This window comes from Danio aesculapii, chromosome 18, assembly GCF_903798145.1.
Source record: "Danio aesculapii chromosome 18, fDanAes4.1, whole genome shotgun sequence".
NCBI classification, from domain to species: Eukaryota; Metazoa; Chordata; class Actinopteri; order Cypriniformes; family Danionidae; genus Danio; species Danio aesculapii.
Genome location: NC_079452.1, coordinates 47,160,237 through 47,179,740, shown reverse-complemented (window position 1 = coordinate 47,179,740; position 19,504 = coordinate 47,160,237). Strand labels below are relative to the sequence as shown.

Genomic DNA, 19,504 nt, shown 5'->3' with positions numbered 1-19,504 from the left:
ACCTAAAGTCAGGTAAAGACACCATTATAGTTAAAGGGGTTGTGTTTCACTAACTAACTAACGTTAAACAGGAAGTTCGTTAATACCTTTAACGTCACTCTCAAACATTTAAAGTGAAATAGGCTTAATGTGTTTAAATACCTTTAAAAAATGACAGATTATATGTACTGTGAATTTGGTTCTAGTTTAAAAAGATCTTCATCGCTCTTGACCTATACAGTTTCTCTTTCACCACCTGTCTTTTTTTTTTTCTCATTTTGAAGCGCCATCTGAGGGCTGCTCTTCCTTCGGGAATCGGGATTATGTGCAACTTTTTCGTACCTCTGCAGCAACTTAAGCTGTTTATTTCTGTAAATTAGAATGAAAATACATTTGTTCGGATTAGTCATGAAAAAGTTTAAATCGAGGGAGTGTTTGTAGTTCACTTGTATGTTTCCAGTCTTCTTTAAATTTAGGTGGTTATGTTTTTGTCTGTGTTTTAGGATTGTACATTTGAGTGAACCCTTTTTGTGGGGCAAGTGCACAGGACGGATATACACATCACAACCCAGTAAACTTCACATATTTGGTGTATAGATACACTGTAGTTCGCATATCTACATATCACAAATCTAGTCATGTCATCTTGAAGATAAACAAGTATTTCCTTATCATTATTTCCAGTGGATCCGCTTCTGCTGGCAGTACACATGATTTCTGTGACTTCTTGATGACATGCAAAAAGCACAGTTCTGCATCTTTCTGAAAAAAAAGCTTCAAATCGTCATTGTGTTTTAAGCAATGCTCCATCGATTTTACCAAGAACTGCTCTGGGCTCTTACTGAAGACATTTGAGATTATTTTTAGAGCCAGATTAGTTGAAGGCCTGTGTGAGCACTCAATACGACAGCACAGAGGACATTGTGTCCATGTACATTCCTAATGTTTCTGAATGTAGAGTTTGCAAAGCTGTGGTTGCATCGTAAGGACAGCTCCAAACCGAATAGTTTTTATTCAGCCTTCAGTGACTTTGCAAATGCATACGTTTATGACCAGTGCTTTCTCTTTGGAAATCTTCCAATCTGCAAGTATTGTACTGTGTGACTGGGACAAAGTACCTTAACCTAAAATTTTAAAGTGTTTCCTTTAAGTGATGTCAGAAATGCCTCTTTTTTAACTCTAAAAACTTGATTTTCATGGCAAAATATATCTCACATTAGAAGATGATTCAAGAGTCATACAAATGATCTGATTAAAAAGACATACTCCATCAGAAAGGAAACAACAAGAAATTTGTTTTATTGGAGATTTACCAGAAAAAGTCAATTGAATGTGTACAGGACTTCTTTTAATTAAACAATGTGTCCAGTCTCGTTTTTAAAAGAAACTGCTGCGTAAACATGCAAATATTTTGAGGGACAAACGTGGAGAGGTAGTTATGACCTGTTAGCTCTCAGGATGTAAAACAGTTTTACACAGCATGCAGTTAGTAAACAAGATGAATAGCTAAGGATAAGAAGTTACTATAAAAATGAAAGTAAGTTAAAAGAAAAATAAATAAGCAGCATTTTTACATATTGCTCCCATAAATAATAATTACAAATCTCCATGTTTAATGTATGATGTTTTGGTGAGAATATGTCTAAGAACACCTGTGGGTTTATTTTATTTTGAATAAGATATATCGTGGGTTCTGTTATATATTTATTTTGTATATGGAATAAAGTGGCAGAGAATACTGATCCACATTTAATAGTGTGATTTAAAAGATAAATGCACAAGACATCAGACATCTATCTGAAATCCTTACGAAGTAAAAATACGAGAAAACAAATCAGGAGTTATGAATAGTTAATCTTTAATTGTTAATCTTTAATTAAAGAAATGTGAACATTTGTCATACGATCGAAGAGATCCCTTGTGTGAAAATGCATCAGTATATATATATATATATATATATATATATATATATATATATATATATATATATATATATATATATATATATATATATATATATATATATATATATATATATTGCAATGTGCGAGCATAGTCAGCATCATTTAACTTGATTATACCACCTTGAATATTTATTGAAAGTGCCCACAAAGAAATAAAGATAAAAACTAATTTAGGCCATTCCGATTAAATATACCAAAATATTTTGTGCTATACATGTTGTAAAAAGATATGAATTATTTGGAGATTCAAAAGAGAACCTATACTCTTTTGTGAATCTCTGAAGGTTATGGAGATTAAGGGAGATTATTTTTTTAAAGTAATATCAGCAAACTTTACTTTCAACTGCACATCCTATAATGCACTGAATAAAGAAATGAACTACTTTTCACATTTTGATTCAATGTCAAAGAAATGAATTATGAGAAACATAGTAGTAATGTTATGCATTATGTATAAGTTCCTTATTAAAAGACATAAACAACTGTCGTATAAATAATTAACAAAATGTATAATTGGTCAAGTTAATAAGTTGAACACATGCCCCTGAATATTACAGTTCACTAACAAGAGGCCGTTAGAGACATATGAGTTTACTACAAGCTCAAAACAAACCTCAAACAAACTCAACCAGAACAACATTATCTTTTAAAGTTACATTAATCATAGAACTTATGTATTATTTACACAATCTGAAGAAACTAGATAGAAAGTTATAAATAGACATTTTGCTATGTTCAGCTCTGATAAATATTGCAATAATGTTCACTGAGGGAAACCACACAATATGTAAATCTCTCACCTCTTTGACGAATATCCTGCAATGCTGCATGGTCCAATAAAAGGCTGTTTTTAATGTTTCATACACCAATACAGCATTAAAATGTCAGTTCACAGTAATATCTGTCTCTTCGTTGAGCTAATCCATCTGCTGCATTTCCACATTTTTTCCCTAGCTGCCATAAAGACAGAATGGAAACACATGGAAAACCTCTTTTATTTCCTCCCAAAGAGCTTCCTGAATCAAGACCCTGGAACTTGTGCTCCCAGATGGGTCACGCTGACGGGATTCAGCCATTTTGTCCAAAAGCAGGAGTGCAATCTCATACAAAACCCAGCTTCACTGATGAACGATGGCATTTCGGGCAGCCCTTTGTGCCGTTTGTCTGCAGACACCTGCATGGATGAACAGAACAAAGTGAGCACAAGATAATAGCTGGTGGCTACAGAAAGTGAAAAACACTTAACTACATCATAAGTTACCTCCTGTCAACATTGGGATGTGAAAATAAGAGATACTCCTCCCTATGCCCCCAAAAATATAATAATTTTCCCACAAATTACTAAATATGTTAATCTGGAGCTGTTTGTAATGGAAATGAAAGAAATCCCACCATTTTTATATTTATTTTAAAGTGTTTTCATGCCTACCCTGCTGAAAAAATCCAGCTTAAACCAGCCTAGGCTGGTTGGCTGGTTTTAGCTGGTTGACCAGCTTGGTTTTAGAGGGGTTTTGGCCATTTCCAGGCTGGTTTCCAGCCTTTTCCAGCCTGGTCTTAGCTGGTCAGGCAGGAAAATGACCAGCTAAAACCAGCTAAAACCATCTTGACCTGCCTGGTTTAAGCTGGACATAGCTGGTTTTGGCTGGGCTCCCAGCCTGGCTAGGCTGGTCAAGCTGGTTTTAGCTGGTCATTTTCCAGCTTGACCAGCTAAGACCAGGCTGGAAATGGCTGGAAACCAGCCTGGAAATTGCCAAAACCCCTCTAAAACCAGCCAACCAGCCTAGGCTGGTTTAAGCTGTTTTTTCAGTAGGGTACATAAAATAAAGCACAAAATAGATTCACACTTAAGAGCAAGGGGCGTCCACTGGTGTTTTGGCGGTATGGGTTGTGTATGGGGAGGATTGGCTCTATGATGTTTATTACCAACCTTCATAGAAAGATTAAAAAAACGGGAGAAATACGGGAAAATACCTTTTACAGGATAGTAGCAGGATATAATTAAGAAAAAACGGGAGAATCCAGAAAAAAACGGGAGGGTTGACAGGTATGGACTACATACTTGAGGTTAGGGCTGGGCGATTAATCGAAAAGTAATTGAAATCGACATACAGAATCTATAATCGATCTAATTTTTCCTGGTCAATTTTTTCAATTACTTTCCCTAGCGTGTGTAGAGTCACGTGACCCTGCTCTGTTAAGGCTGAATAATACATGTTATATTATGATTTATATTTATTATATTATTATGATATTATACTTCTGCCAAGGGCATGTGTACAATTCGGCGCAGCCTTTTCATACCTGCACAGCTCTCAAAAAAATTTACTTGCATATCACAGTGACGCGTGGCGCAAGCTTTGTGATTGGTCGGTTTGGTAGCGCCGATGACGGTTGGCGGCGCAGAGAGCTGCGTTTTAGGAAATGTGTGTTTTAATTTCAGTTGTTCAGCGTTGATGTTAAATATATAATTATAGGTAGTAGATAGTGTGTGTTTACTTCAATTATTTTAAAATCAAGTAATCCGTCATACATTCAAATATCTCTCACTTGTAATATGTGAGCACATTTACTTACAAAACTTGTCAGTGAACTCTGAGGGCACAAACATTAAATAAATAAATAAAAACATCCTTCATTAATTGTAATCGAGTTAAATTGTTCAATTAATCAAGATTTTGATTTTAGGCCTACTTGAGGTGGAAGATGTGAGAGCAGGGCAAGGCCTGCAGCTGCTGGTTCTTCTCTCCGATAGACTCCCCGCACATGCCGCAGTAGAGCTCCAGCTCCTCCACACACTGCAGGAACTTCACCACCTGCTCCCTCAACTCCTCCTGCTGCTCTTTACAGCGGTAAATGCCTTCACACAGGCTGTGCACCTTCAGGATACACAGCTGGAACACAAGAGCACAATTCTAATGCTAATACAATGCAAGTCTTCATCTTCTGTAATGTTATGCCATCAAAATTGTAACGAAAATTAGATGTTTGTCTCTTATTCTCTTATAACAGATGCATCACCTTGTTTCCGATTGCCTCGGCAAGATCATTTGCTCTTTGCAGTGAGTCCAGAGCCTGTGGTAATACAAGACGTACTCAAACTAATGCCAGTTGAGATATTACATACAGTCGAAGACAAAATCATTAGCCCTCCTAAAAAATGGCAAAATATGTTAATTAAGCAGGTCATTGGACAAAAGTAGTTTGTTCTGTAACCAAAAAATGGGGGCTAATAATAATGACCTTAGTTTTTAAATTTAAATAGAGTCCAGACTATCCACAGAAGAAAAATATGATGGAAATAGTGTGGAAAAAATGTCCTTGCTCTGTTAAACAAAACAAACAAACAAACAAACACACAAAAAAAATCACAGGGGCTATTAAGTTTGTCTTTAACTGTATATGCTGATCACAAATGTTCTCATATTATCAGAACAACACAATTAAATCCTGACCTTATCATATTCCTTCTGCAGAATCCAGCACTTCCCCACTCCTACGTAGATGGATGCTTGTCCAAGGCGGTTGCCAATCTCTGACATTATGCACATGGAGGACTCATAGCGAGGGAATGCTTTCTGTGTTGAAGGTGAGCACATAAAGAAAAGCATTAATGTCATGAGCAACGGAATATGGCTGCAGGACTACTTGAAAAATAATCGTGATTATGGCTCTCACAGTTAAGCATATATAGGCATATGTAACTCAGTTGCCACTAAATTAGGTAGACCTCAAGCTGCTTGTTAATGCACATTGCCACAATTTAGCTAGCATATAGACTGGCCTGTTCAAGACAATCTTCCGAAGTTAAAAATGAGCATCAGAATTGAGAAGAAAGGTGATTTAAGTGACTTTGAATGTGGCATGGTTGTTGGAGCCCAACAGGGCAGACACCACTGCTGATCTATTAAGATTTTAGGCACAATCATTTTTAAGGTTTACTGACAATAAAAGAAAACTGAAACTGAAAAAAACCACACTAGTTATCTAAAAGTTTGAGATATACAGTTAGGTCCATAAATATTTGGACATCGACACATTTCTAACATTTTTGGCTCTATAAACCAACACAATGGATTTGAAATGAAATGAACAGGATGTGCTTTAACTGAGGACTGTCAGCTTTAATTTGAGGGTATTTACATCTAAATTAGGTGAACGCTGTAGGTTTGCCTATGTGCCTCCCACTTGTTAAGGGACCAAAAGTAATTGGACAGAATAATAATAAATCAAATTTTCACTTTTTAATACTTGGTTGCAAATCCTTTGCAGTCAATTACAGCCTAAAGTCTGGAACGCATAGACTTCACCAGACTCTGGGTTCCATCCCTGGTAGTGCTCTGCCAGGCCTCTACTACAACTGTTTTCAGTTCCTGCTTGTTCTTGGGAAATTTTCCCTTCAGTTTTGTCTTCAGCAAGTGAAATCCATGCTCAATCGGATTCAGGTCAGGTGATTGACTTGACCATTGCATAACATAACTTCTTTCCCTTCAAAAGCTCTTTGTTTGCATTTGCAATATGCTTTGGCTCATGCTTTCTCCATCTGTACTATGGAGCATCGTCCAATGAGTTCTGAAGCATTTGGCTTAATATGAGCAGAAAATATTGCCTGAAACACTTCAGAATTCATCCTGCTGCTTTTGTCAGCAGTACCATCATCAATAAATACAAGAGAACCAGTTCCACTGACAGCCATACATGCCCATGCCATGACACTACCACCACCATGTGACACTGCTTAAGATCATGAGCAGTTCCTTTCCTTCTGACTCTGACACACATACACCTACCTCCTGGAGAATGTTCTTGATTTTCCCTACTGTTGTGAAGGGTGTTTTCTTCACCAGGGGAAAATTTTTTTGATTATCTACCTGAGTTTTTACATGGTCTTCCTGGTCTTTTGGTGTTGCTGAGCTTACTGGTGCGTTTTTTTAAAAGAATGTTCCAAACAGATGTTTTGGTCATGCCTAATGTTTCTGCTACCTCTCTAATGGGTTTGTTTTGTTTTAATGGCTTGCTTGACTGATAGTGACAGCTCTTTGAATCTCATCTTGAGAGTCGACAGTAACAGATTCCAAATGCAAATAGCACAATTGAAATGAACGCTCCACCTTTTATCTGCTCATTGTAACTGGGATAATGAGGAAATAACACACACCTAACCATGGAACAGCTTAGAAGCCAATTATCCAATTACTATTGGATCCTTAACAAGTGGGAGGCACATATGCAAACTGTTGTAATTCTTACACCGTTCATCTGATTTGGATATAAATACCCTCAAATTAAAGCTGACAGTCTGCAGTTAAAGCACATCTTCGTTTCATTTTAAATCCATTGTGTTGGTGTATAGAGTCAAAAATGTTAGAATTGTGTCGATGTCCCAGTATTTATGGACCTAACTGTGTGTGGAACTAGCATCTGCAACAAACTAATGCTGCTCTCATAATGTGTCTATATTGAGTTAAATCTCAGAAGAATGTTTCTAACACTCTGTTGAATCAATGCCACAAAGAACTAGGGTGGTTCTGAAGGTAACAGGGATGCAAGTCCATCCTGGTAATAGCAATGTGTACCTAATAAAGTACCAATCAATTATAAGTAACATATTTGTAAGGATTGCAGTATAACTTACATCAACATCTTTCTGACAGCGATGAATATCAGCAAAGTTAAGCAGACACAATGCCTGAAGGGGTCGATCTCCATGCTGCAGTGCAATCTTCATTGATTCCTGGGGGGGGAGTACATCCAGTATAACTTAATGTTTGTGTTGTCATCCACAGTTTACTGAAATTTGCATATGTATATGCTTATCCTCCCCACATTATAATTTAAATATATCACATTTAATTTTGAACATTTTGTGCATATTTATAAATTAAAGCATACAAAGTTAACCTTGCTTTGATTTCTTTTGTCAATATATATGAGTAATATAGTAATACATATATTAGAATGCAGTTTTAAATTTTACAACTGTATTTTTTTGCTTTGTATTTGAATCATTAACTCGTTTAATTAATTAAAATTACATTTAGGAAGGAGACACCAGTGTTGATTGCAAGGGCAGTAGGTCAGACAATATTTTGTCTTACTTGAAAGTAACATATTTGACATATTTATTTATTTGTTATATATCATTTCATAAATTAAATACATATAGTAAATACATATAGTAAAAGGAGGACAAAAAACAACAACTGTCTGCTACACATTTTTGTATGTATAAGATGTTGTATCCAGTGGTGTAAAGTAACAAATAGCAAATACTCCAACTACTGTAATTGAGCAGTTTTTCTCAGAAATTGTAATTTACTAAGTAGTTTTAAAAATGTGTGCTTTTACTTTCCTTTAAGTACATTTTTAGTGCTGTATCGGTACTTTTACTCCACTAATTTTCTTCAACCTGCAGTCACAACTACCATAATAAACTACCTAAAGACATGGGTGCTTTATAATTGCAGCAAACTATTTGGAAGCACTAGCACTAGTGTCCAAGAAGATGTCCAAAATCTTTACATTTGCGTTGACCCAGATGCAGGTCACTGATGAGAAGATGACGAATGTTTACTGTATGATGACCGAAATGGCCTTAAACATCCAGTAAGCACAGGTTGTCAACATGACGTCAGATTGACGTTGTACCCCAACATCGTGGCGACATTGCATTTTGTTTGGAAATGAAAATCGGGTTGATGTCAGAACTCAACGTCAGGTCAACGTCAATGTCCAACAATGTCTAACAATGTCTAATGATGTTACAGCTTGACTTTGTGTGGACGTTACTATTATGACGTCTATCAGACGTTAGATTTTGGTTGTCATACCTGACGAATAAATGTGAGTATTTGACATAAATATGACATTCATTTAAGATGTGGGCCAGACATTTTATTTTGGTCACTTTCTAACACAACCTAAAATTAACACAACATCAACCTCATTTGATGTCGTTATATAACTTTGTTCTTAGACGCTGGCTAGACATTGAATTTTGGTCACCTGACGTCATGACCTAACCTAATATTAACATCTTATGACATTGTGTGCCTGCTGGGCAATAACGAAATGTACTACAGAATGTTACGTTTACACACGCATCCACAAATTACATGTAAATGCATCAGTTTTTTTACAGTGTAATACTCACTACTCACTACTCTTGAGTACTTTTGAAAGGTTTACTTTTTACTCATAATTTGAGTAATATTTACTTCAGATATTTTACTCTACTTGCACTACAATTTGAGCAAATAATGGTACTTTTACTTGAGTATGATTTTTCAAAAAATGTATTAAAAAAAAATAAATTAATTATTAAATATGTTTTAAAATGGAGGACAGATAACTGCCCAGCTCAAGTCTGCACCAGTATGTAGACTTGGTATTTTAAACCCAAATATCTAACCTAAAACCAGACGCTTGGCCACCCAACTTAAACAACATACAAAAATGAAACATTGCGTGACAGCTGGAACATGGCCCGCGTTAATCCCCACTGCTAGATAGTTATAAATCACTGCTGCAGACAGCACATTGTGACGATGGTCACAGTCCAAAGCAATGACCGGCTGTGATATTTCTCTCCTCGTCATTAGCGTGGGGCAAAGGGTGAGCTCTGCTCTTCATTAACACTGCTCTCAGACGGCACCTCAGCAGGATGGACTCTCGACTGGCGTATTTTTATCAGCCATAGTAAAGGGGGCTGGTCAAGAGGGCTGGCACAACCAGTCCTACAAATAGCTGCACCTGTCAGTTGTGCCATAGGCCGAGCGGCAGACAGTCAGAGGCCAGGGTTACGCCAAGGGGACTGATAAATATGATCAACATCCTGAGGGATTAAGGTGATGCTGCCTTAAATTCGTTCAGGTGATCTGTTTCCACTTTAAGATGACCATATTTGTGCACAGTTCTAAAAATATAAATGCTAAATGCCGAAATGTTATGCAATTTCAAATATAACGAAATATCAATGCTGCTAAATGATTTTTGCTGTTTGTTCGAACTACTTATTTAAAATGAGTTGAAACAAGACAATTCTTGAGATTTTTTGGGACAACTGAATTGTTGTATGTTCAGTCCACTTAAATTTGTTAAGTTAACTTAATCGATTTGTGGATCCCAGCATTTTTTACAGTGTACGGAATAAACAACTACACCTGCAATCATCATACCTAAAACCACCAGCGGGTAAAATTAACCTATGCGCACTACTACTGTCTGGTACAGATATTGTAACACTTTTACTGCATTATTCACAAAGTAATTTCTACAGTCATGAAATGATTTTTTTTAATCATCATCTATGGAGCTGAGACAGCCCAGAATGCATAACTCATAGCATTTAGTGCCACTAATACCTGTTTAACCCCTATATGCCTGGCCCTTGAGTATATTTCTGAGCTAATTAACATACATCAACCCAATATCTTCGCTCTAAGGATTGACTCTCTTTAACAAGTCTGCGATCATGCTTGAAATATCGAGGTGATAGAGCTTTTTGAGTGGCAGCTCCAAGAATTTTGAACGATCTTCCACTCTCCTTAAGAACATCTCCTACTTTGAAGTCTTTTCAGAGGTCACTGAAAACATACTTATTTTGTACAGCACTTTGGTACCCATTGTGGTTGGATGAAAGTGCTCTAGAAATAAATTGAGCTGAGTTGAGCAATCATACATTTCCTTCTTTTATCCATTGTGACTAAAACTGAGAGGAGGGCAATGCAGCCAGCAGACACAACGTCATAAGACGTTAATATTATGTTATACTATGTTAATTGTATGTTATACTGACATTTTTTCGTCAGGTATGACAACCAAAATCCAACGTCTGATAGATGTCATATTGGTAACGTCCACACAATGTCAAGACAAGGATACACAAACATAAGGACACAAACATAAGTGTGGCGCATAAATAAATCCATCATACATGTTTTTTTTTTACAATAACAGTACATGAATAATAATGTATTAATATGTAAACTAATCATTACTATATTATAGACTAATGATGAGTAAATGCCTGCACTAATCATCAACTAACTTTAACTACAAGATGAGTCACATTAGTTTATGTGTGATTAACTTGTTAGTACATGCTTGTTTGTTAATTAATGTATTAATTACCACATTAGTTTAAGCTTAATTTAACCATCATGAACTCATGACATGTTAACGTATAATTATATCATTACTTTACTTGGAGGGGCACATCATTATTTACCCATTATTAACTACTCATGAACTCCTTATGCACCTTCGTGTAGTGCGTTTACACTGAATAACAATAGAAAAGTGTTCTGTCAACGTCAGCAGGAACAATTTAAACACAGGAGTTCATGTATAGTTAAGGATGAGTTAATGATGATGTGTCCTTTCAAGTAAAGTCATGATATAATTATACATTAACAGTTCATGAGTTCTTGTTGGTTACATTTAGTTTAAACCTAAATGTTAATTAATACATTAATTAACAACATGAACTAAAAAGTAATTAAGGTAGCCGTTATTCACATATGAACTATTGTGATTCATGTTGTAGTTAACGTTAGTTCCTGATTAGCGCAAGCCGTAACTCATCATTAATTCATAAAAATGTATACTTTACATATTAATACATCATTATTAATGTACTGTTATTGTAAAATGTTACCTGTATTTTTACTATTGGTATTTTTATTCTTCATTCTCTACACAATTTCTAATAAAATATGCTGATAAATAACACAATCTTAGTAAAAGTTTAGGACTGGAGATTTGAATATTTTATTGAAAATTTGTAATATACATTTGACAGCCATGAGTAAATGTTCCATAGCAGGCAGTGTTCTAGTGTTAAAAATGGATGAGGGGTCATAATTAGATGTTCGTACCTCACAGCATTCCATTGCATCTGGTAGGCGCATCAGCTTCTTGTAGGCTACTGACATATGGTACTGACTCATGGCACGATACTTCAGACTCCAGCCCTTACCATAGTCATTCACCAGTTCAGCTGCTTTGCATGGAAAGAAGAGCGCTTTCTCAAAATCCTGCAAAAAGCACAAAATATGCAGATATGGACTCCTATTATTAGAAGTACATATGATAACATGCATAAATGATTCATGTTTCTCTTGTAAGAACTGAATTTCCACCTTTCTCGTAAACCCTATGATGCTTTAGTGAATTATTAGAGTAACTTCCGATAAACAGTAAATAACAATCAGTAAAGAGTTTTGAAAAGCTGCGGGTACAATGAGGCGGCATTATTCTCTTTAAAGTTCATCCATCAAATGCCAAGATGCAACTTATTAGCATTACCAAATTACATGCTCATTATTTCTGTACTCTAGGGTAGTCGGGATACCATTAATTCATGTTACAATATTATACCAGCTGAAGTATCACAATACCAAATAGTATTGCAATACTGTAATTCATAACTCAAATTATAAAAACAATTGTCGGAAATACAATATTTTACATGTTATAATAGGCCTACTAGAATTTAATTCATGATTCCCTTATTACTGAAAAAAAGTATTATTTTTGCACGTCACTTCAACAAAAATTTATTCATTCTTTTGTTTATTTTGTTTATTTGTAGATAACTGGCCAACAAAAAATACATTAAAATAAAGATACAAATTATACCAAACGAAATTTGTTACAAAAAGTGCATTATTTGTTGGCGCCAATAGCCTAGTGGTTAAGTGTGCCAACATATAGCACCATGGTGCTCACGGCGACCCGAGTTCGGTTCCCAACTCGAGGTCCTTTGCCAACCCTTTCCCTCTCTCTGCTCCTAACTATTTCCTGTCAATTCTCTGCACTATTCTATCCATTAAAGGTTAAAAACCCCTAAAAAATATATTTTTTTAAAAAATGCGCATTATTTTAACAAAATTAGGCTATATGAGGTGGTCAAAATAGTTTAAAACGTCAGAAAACATCAGAAACTGTACAACCATAAAGGGCTTCCCAAGACTATTAAAATAAAACGGTCTATTGTTGACAAACGTGTGAGCATTTTATTGACTTTTCCACATGCAACATTGTTTATTGTAGATAGACTATTAATGACGATACTACCGTTTACAAACTACAGTGGCACCATCAGTATTTTAGAGCCACAGTATCATGATTCTGCCATAGTACCGGTAAACCGTGCAACCTTACTGTACTCTATGGAATAAAAAAGAGAAAATAATCTGGAGGAACAAAACACAGTGAATTTAGAAGAGTTTTGGCCACAGATATGCTTGTGATATTAATGTCATATTAATGTCATAAAACACCAGGCATAACTTTAAAGTTTCTTTTTTAGGAAACTTTAAAGTAACTTCTTTTACTCTTAGTTCCTAAATCAAGTGCAAAGATGTTTTATGTGAATTTTGGCATTTGTATGGTGTTTTTTTCTAATGCTATATCCCAAAATGAATCTGAAAACAGATGGATGGAGGCAGTTTCTTAAATTTTTGATTATTTAAAATAAATTATTATAAAACTAATAATTGTTAAAATAAATTACTCGTCTAGATTAGATGTATAATCAATAAATTAGTTGATTAGTTGATTTTAAAATAGTCGTTAGGGTCAGCCCTTTAAAGCACAAATTCAAACATATCTTTTCATATACGGTATATGGGTTATTTGTAGCACAGCCTTATTATTTAAAGTGATTTGTTTAAGTTCTTTTGAATGGAAGTTCCCCAAACCCTAAGTGCAACCCAAAATGTAAAACGCAAATTTTTTTACATGCAGAAAAATGCAGATAAATCTGGTGAATATTAGAGAGTGTGTGAAAGGGGATGCTAAAAGCAACCAAGCACTCAGTGTTGATCATTTCCCATGTGGCAGAGAGATTTAACTCAGGCATGGCTAAAAGGGGTCATCTTAATATTACTCCTAGTAGCACTGACATTCTCTGCATGCCTCTCCATCACATACTTATTACAGCAGGCCTTCCTGGGAATCCAGGGGATTTGCTCTCTTCAGATCTCTGGTGTCAAGGTGAGTACAAATGCCTATATCTAGCCAAACCTGCTTTGTCTGACGTGCAATCGGATACATTGTGCACAGCATGTAGGCAGGTTTGTTAGTCATGTAAAAACTGTTTACTGCTCTTTCAGTGAAATAGAACTTAAATGACTGTCAGCTAAAGGAATATGAAATACATTCACTATACAGTGACAATGACAGATGGGGCATTGGTTGTCAACACTACATGCACATGCTATTTTTCTCTTTCTTTTTTAAAAGAAATCAATATTTTTATTTACCAAACATACATTAGTGACATTAAAGATTATTTAAATTATTAATAATTTTTCATTAAATGCTTTGATTGAAATCAAATGTATCACGATTTCCACCAAAAATTAAACTGATTACATTATAATTGAGGTTTCTTGAAAACCAAATTAGAGTTATTAGAGGTATCGATTATGGATAACTGGGGACTGAAGTAACTTCTGTTGCAACTTCAGCTTTAAATCACAGTAATAAATTATGTATAATTATATTAACATAAATTAAATACATTAATAACATTTTCATTTGTATCAATATTTGACACTATTATTGTATAGCTTAGACTTATAGACTTATAGCATACACTGCAGTTAAATGTGTGGACACTCTTAAATTAATTTATGTTTATTTATTTTAATTAATGAGTTGATCGCGAAAGAAATATAGTAAACCACAAGTAGTAAGCAAAGCTGTACAGCATTAACTCCTTTAGTGCGTTTGTCAAGTTTAATGTCACAAGTCACCATTTCAAACACTCTATCAGATGCCAAAAGCCAAAAAACAACAGACCTGCAGTTTGATGTGTATTACCAACACAATCTCATGGAAATTCGTAACTTTTTGATTTAGTGGCTAATTTGTACGAATTCCTACGATCTAATTCGTACAGTTTAGTACGATTTGCTCATCCCCCAATGACGGTTGGGTTTAGGGGTGGGGTTAGGTGCCATGCCTTCTTTTTAAAATCGTACAATTTCGTATGACTGAGCTCGTACGAATTCGTACGAATTAGCCACTAAACTGATAAAACGTAAAATACTTACGTTCTCTCGTGAGATCAGGCTGGTATTACAGAAAAATCAGATCTTACACTTTAATTACCATAGTGAAATCTCAGATGGTCAAACAGTTATCTTTTATATTTGATGTGAATAAATAGACATAAAAATCAGTTGACAAAATAATAAATTAAACAGAAGCAGTATTCCTTACATCACAACTTAACACGAGCATCCCAAAATGCAGCTCATTTAGTTTATTATAAGAATGCATTTTGGTAACACTTTAAATATTATGTAATCTAAGTATAAACAATCTATTAATCATAGTTGTGCTTAACTTAAAGTTAGAGATAAAGTATATCCAAGAGATTATTATAGCTAGCAGAATAAAGATTTCTCAGGCATATCAGCAGCCCGACAACAAGCTTTATTCTGTGAAAAGACCATGCTGGGTGTACTTTATCCCTTTCATACACAAAAGCTACTTGCCACAAAAATAAAACTTAGAAACAAAAAAATATATTGTTCTGAGCCATAATAGTTTTTTAATTCTTTAATTAAAAGCAAAGCTGACATAACCGAAAACAGCTGAAAGAGTATATAATAACTTGCACATTATTCAGTCACAAGTAGCCAGCAAACAGTGAAAAGCTCAAAGCTAACTGAAATGAAACTGACTGAATAAAGCATATTGACCTTATTCAGCAATGCCGAAGTGTGCTCATTTTCTAAATTTGTTTTAGAACTTCTGATTCAGTTACCTAAGGGAGAAATGCCTAGGAATAATGAATGGCAGGAAACTGCTTGCTCTACAAACAAGTGTGTTCAAGACTAAACTTAAAAACTAGACTAATATAATAAGAAAATGTCAGTTTGCAACATCAAGCAGCATAACAAACTGTTTTTAACGTCTAAAAGTCAATAGAAGTCAATAAAACTGGAAGTCTTGAGCCAAAAAGATTCTAATGGCTGCACCTGCTCGGACTTCAAGGATAACGTCAATAGTAAACTGTGTATTATTCATTTACAAGACAGTACCAAACAGTCAAAAAGACAGACAAGTAGATGAAGGTATATGAATTTAAACATGTTCACTAACAGTCAAGGTGATTTAAAGTTCCCAGATGAGCCTGTGTTGTTTAGCGTTTCTTATCTCAGAATAGCAGAATGTTGCGACCAATCAGAATCAAGTATTTCAATCAACCAATAACAGTAGTTAACCACTGTGAGTTGACTGTATTATTATTACTTAATGTTAACAAAGATGAATAAATGCTGTAATAAATATATAGTTTATTGTTTGTTCATGTTAGCAAATAACTAAGAATAACTAATGGGCGGCGCAGTAGGTAGTGCTATCGCCTTACGGCAAGAAGGTCGCTGGTTCGAGCCTCGGCTCGGTCAGTTGGCATTTCTGTGTGGAGTTTGCATGTTTTCCTGCGTTCGCGTGGGTTTTTATTTTGGGTAGGTTAAATTGTCCATAATGTATGAGTGTGTATGGATGTTTCCCAGAGATGGGTTGCAGCTGGAAGGGCTTGCGCTGCATAAAACATGTGCTGGATAAGTTGGCGGTTCACCCTGGATTAATAAAGGGACTAAGCCGAAAAGAAAATGCATGTATGTAGAATAACTAATGGACCATTATTTTAAAGTGTTACCTGCATTTCTCGAATAGACAAAGGTTTGACACTTTAATGAAGCTTAAATGTAATTTTTTGTCTGCATAATTTCCATTTCCATAAACATCCATTTGTTATCTCTTAAGTTTGATAACCTTACTCTCTAAAAAAATTAAGGGTTGTTGTAGCCCAATATTGGGTCAGATATGGACAAACCCATTGTAGGGTAAATATTATCAATTAAATTGAAATTAAGAGTGTTCTACTTTTCTAAATCATGCAAAACAGTAATGATAAATATGAGGTTTTACACACACACACACACACACACACACACAAAATGATAAATGAGATTTTAGTTGTGATACCTTAAGCTGGATGTAGAAGTTGCCCAAACTGCAGCAGACCCTGCACTCCAGCATCTTGTCGTCATTATTGTGAGCATATCGTAGGGCCTTCTCATAGCTCACTAAGGCCTTCTGGAAAACACTTAGGCCCAGGTAGGCATTCCCCATGCTTAAGCACACTTGCCCATTGAGCTGCAGGCTAACAGTGGTGCCTTGCATGTTTAAGCAGGTCTCACAATATGAGACAGTCTTCTGGAAATCGCAAAGCTTCTCATTGCTGCGTGCCAGGTTCAAATAGCCCTCCGTCAGGTAGTCCGGATCCTCCATCTCTCTGGCTGTGTTTATCTGAGCGAGGGAGAACTGATGGATGATTGATATGTACATGGTGGAAGAAAACAATAGAGATTAGTTCATTTATTAAGCTATTTAATCTAAAAGTACAGATAATAATTAGATAATATACAACCGAAAAAAACTCGTTCAAGGGTTGCCCATCCTTTTGCAACCTGATATGACACTAGACAACACAAAGTACTAGTGCTAAAATTGTTTTCATGCCACAACAGATATCAAGCATACTTTATTATTATTATGTGAGAGCTACAGTTGTTTAAACACATCATAGTGCAAATGAAGTCTTTGCTGAACTTGGGAAAGCAGGTCCCTCTGCTAGAAGGTTTATGTCAACAAGATGCTCGGTGCTGAGGATCATATTGCAAGTAGCTCTCCTTACCCTTCATGTAACTATGGAAGGTATATATTATATGCATGTTTTGCATTGGTACATATTTCAGTACGTCAGAAATCTGCATCATTGGGGTTACCCGTAGATTAGTGAAAATCGTATCTTTGGTGCATTTAGTCAGCTTAAAAATCCTGGGTTATTTCAACCAAAACTTGGCTAAAATACAGACAACTGCTGGGTTACTATAACTGGGTTACTACAACAACTATAACCCAATGGCTGAGTTTGTCCATATTGTTTATGAAATGTGGGTTGAAATACACCAGAATTTTTAGAATGTATGATCGGCACAATGCAACTTGCAAGTCAGGGAGGGTCCATTGTTGATTGACTTTGATAGTAGTGAAACAAAACCTGAAATCCTCAGTAGTGTTGACACTAAAATAATAAAGCAAGAAAGTAGAAGAACAGCGACTCTTACCTGTAGCATCTCTTTGTATTTTCCCATTTCTGAATGTGCTGTTATCAGACACCCCAAAACCCGAAACTTCCCCCCTGGATCAGATGTCTTCCTTAACACTTTCATCCAAACATATAAAGCCTTTTCTGTGTCATTTGACTGGTAGAGCTTCAGTCCCTTCTCGATCTGCTGTTTGGTTTGGTCCTGACCCATTTCTGCTACAAAGTCCCTCATAAAAATAACCATCCGTCTGGCTCTTCGGCCCTCTGAGGAAGTGCAAGCGTACCTTTTTTATGTGTCTTTCACCACCAATACACCCAAACAAAAGACAGGTTAGCCAAAATCCACCCCAGAGATCCTCTCCTTTTGCGTCACTGCTCCACAACTCTCAACTTTGGGTGTAAAGAGTGGTTGAAGAAACTGGATCCTCAGCTCGCAAGGTCTTCAGAGTCCAGATCTCCATTGCTAAACACTTTAAAAGAACTTTGTAAGAATCACATCAGCATGATCTCGTGATGTTAAAGACACAATCTTAGTCCCCTCTCAGAAAAACTAAGGAAAAAAACGACGCTAAAGAAATAAGTTCCAATCCAAGGTGCTGGCAATGAACTCCCAGAATATCTACTCCCTCCACACCCGAGGGGGAGGAATTCTCTGTACCCTCAGCCCCCCACAAACCACCCCTTCATCTTTCTCCTCCCTCCCACTGCAGTGCTGGCGCTACAGCAGATGGCCTTGTCACTCTGGACCATGTGTCTTTGCTGGAATCCAGCTTCAGCCTCTGAAAAGATCCAAGGTCACTAAAGACGCTTATCCACTGATCTTCATACCAAGACAAGTGCTGTTCACCTCCACATCCGCACTCCGTCAAGAGGCTGAAGCAACTATGGGCAACCCTGAAGTAAACATAACATTCATATTTCAGCAAATATTCAATTCTGAGGTTCGGACATCATGTAAACAAGTCTAAAAACAGCCAGATATTTCACAACGGTGAGGCAGAGTGAGCTGAGTGCTCCTCATAGAGGGCGGCAGTTCCTGTGGGTGGGCCTTAATAAGCCTCCCAGCAACCCCCCCCCACCCCCCTATTGGTGTCAGCAACTGATGCTTAGAATAGTTCACAAAGTCGAACATGGTATTTGTCTTAAGTTACAGTACCGCTGCTTCTTGAAACACATCAATGGGATCGAATTGTCGGGTTACCGACTAAACCTGGCTTTCTTGGGCCCTTTCAGCCCCCTTTACACCCAGCTTCATGGATACAAATAGGGAGCATTTACTGCCTTGCCATTCACAAGATGGCTTATCTTACCAAAGTAAACATCTGGTGGATGTAAGTCACGTCTTTGTTATGACACAATTCCTGAAATGCTAACACTCAGCCTTTGGAACTGTAATATATAAATCAAAATATTAGCTAGAAAGCACAGT

General features: G+C 36.2%; 1 protein-coding gene across 1 annotated transcript; it reads right to left on the bottom strand.

Moving 5' to 3' along the window:
* Window positions 1-2,023: 2,023 nt before the first annotated feature.
* On the bottom strand, window positions 2,024-19,080 carry rapsn (receptor-associated protein of the synapse, 43kD). Its single transcript, XM_056478160.1, has 8 exons — window positions 18,095-19,080; window positions 16,950-17,288; window positions 11,819-11,977; window positions 7,576-7,674; window positions 5,396-5,518; window positions 4,962-5,015; window positions 4,635-4,834; window positions 2,024-3,117 (listed from the first exon to the last, which is right to left on the bottom strand). The coding sequence occupies exons 1-8, from the start codon at window positions 18,317-18,319 to the stop codon at window positions 3,045-3,047; spliced, it is 1,272 nt and encodes a 423-aa protein (XP_056334135.1). The 5' UTR covers window positions 18,320-19,080; the 3' UTR covers window positions 2,024-3,044.
* Window positions 19,081-19,504: the final 424 nt, after the last annotated feature.

Coding starts and splice junctions, on each gene's coding strand:
- rapsn (XM_056478160.1), bottom strand. CDS start 18,319: ATGGTTATTTTTATGAGGGACTTTGTAGCAGAAATGGGTCAGGACCAA. Junction 11,978..16,949: donor ACTTCTACATCCAGCTTAAG/GTATCACAACTA, acceptor TGCTTTTTGCAG/GATTTTGAGAAAGCGCTCTT. Junction 4,835..4,961: donor CCGAGGCAATCGGAAACAAG/GTGATGCATCTG, acceptor CTTGTGTTCCAG/CTGTGTATCCTGAAGGTGCA.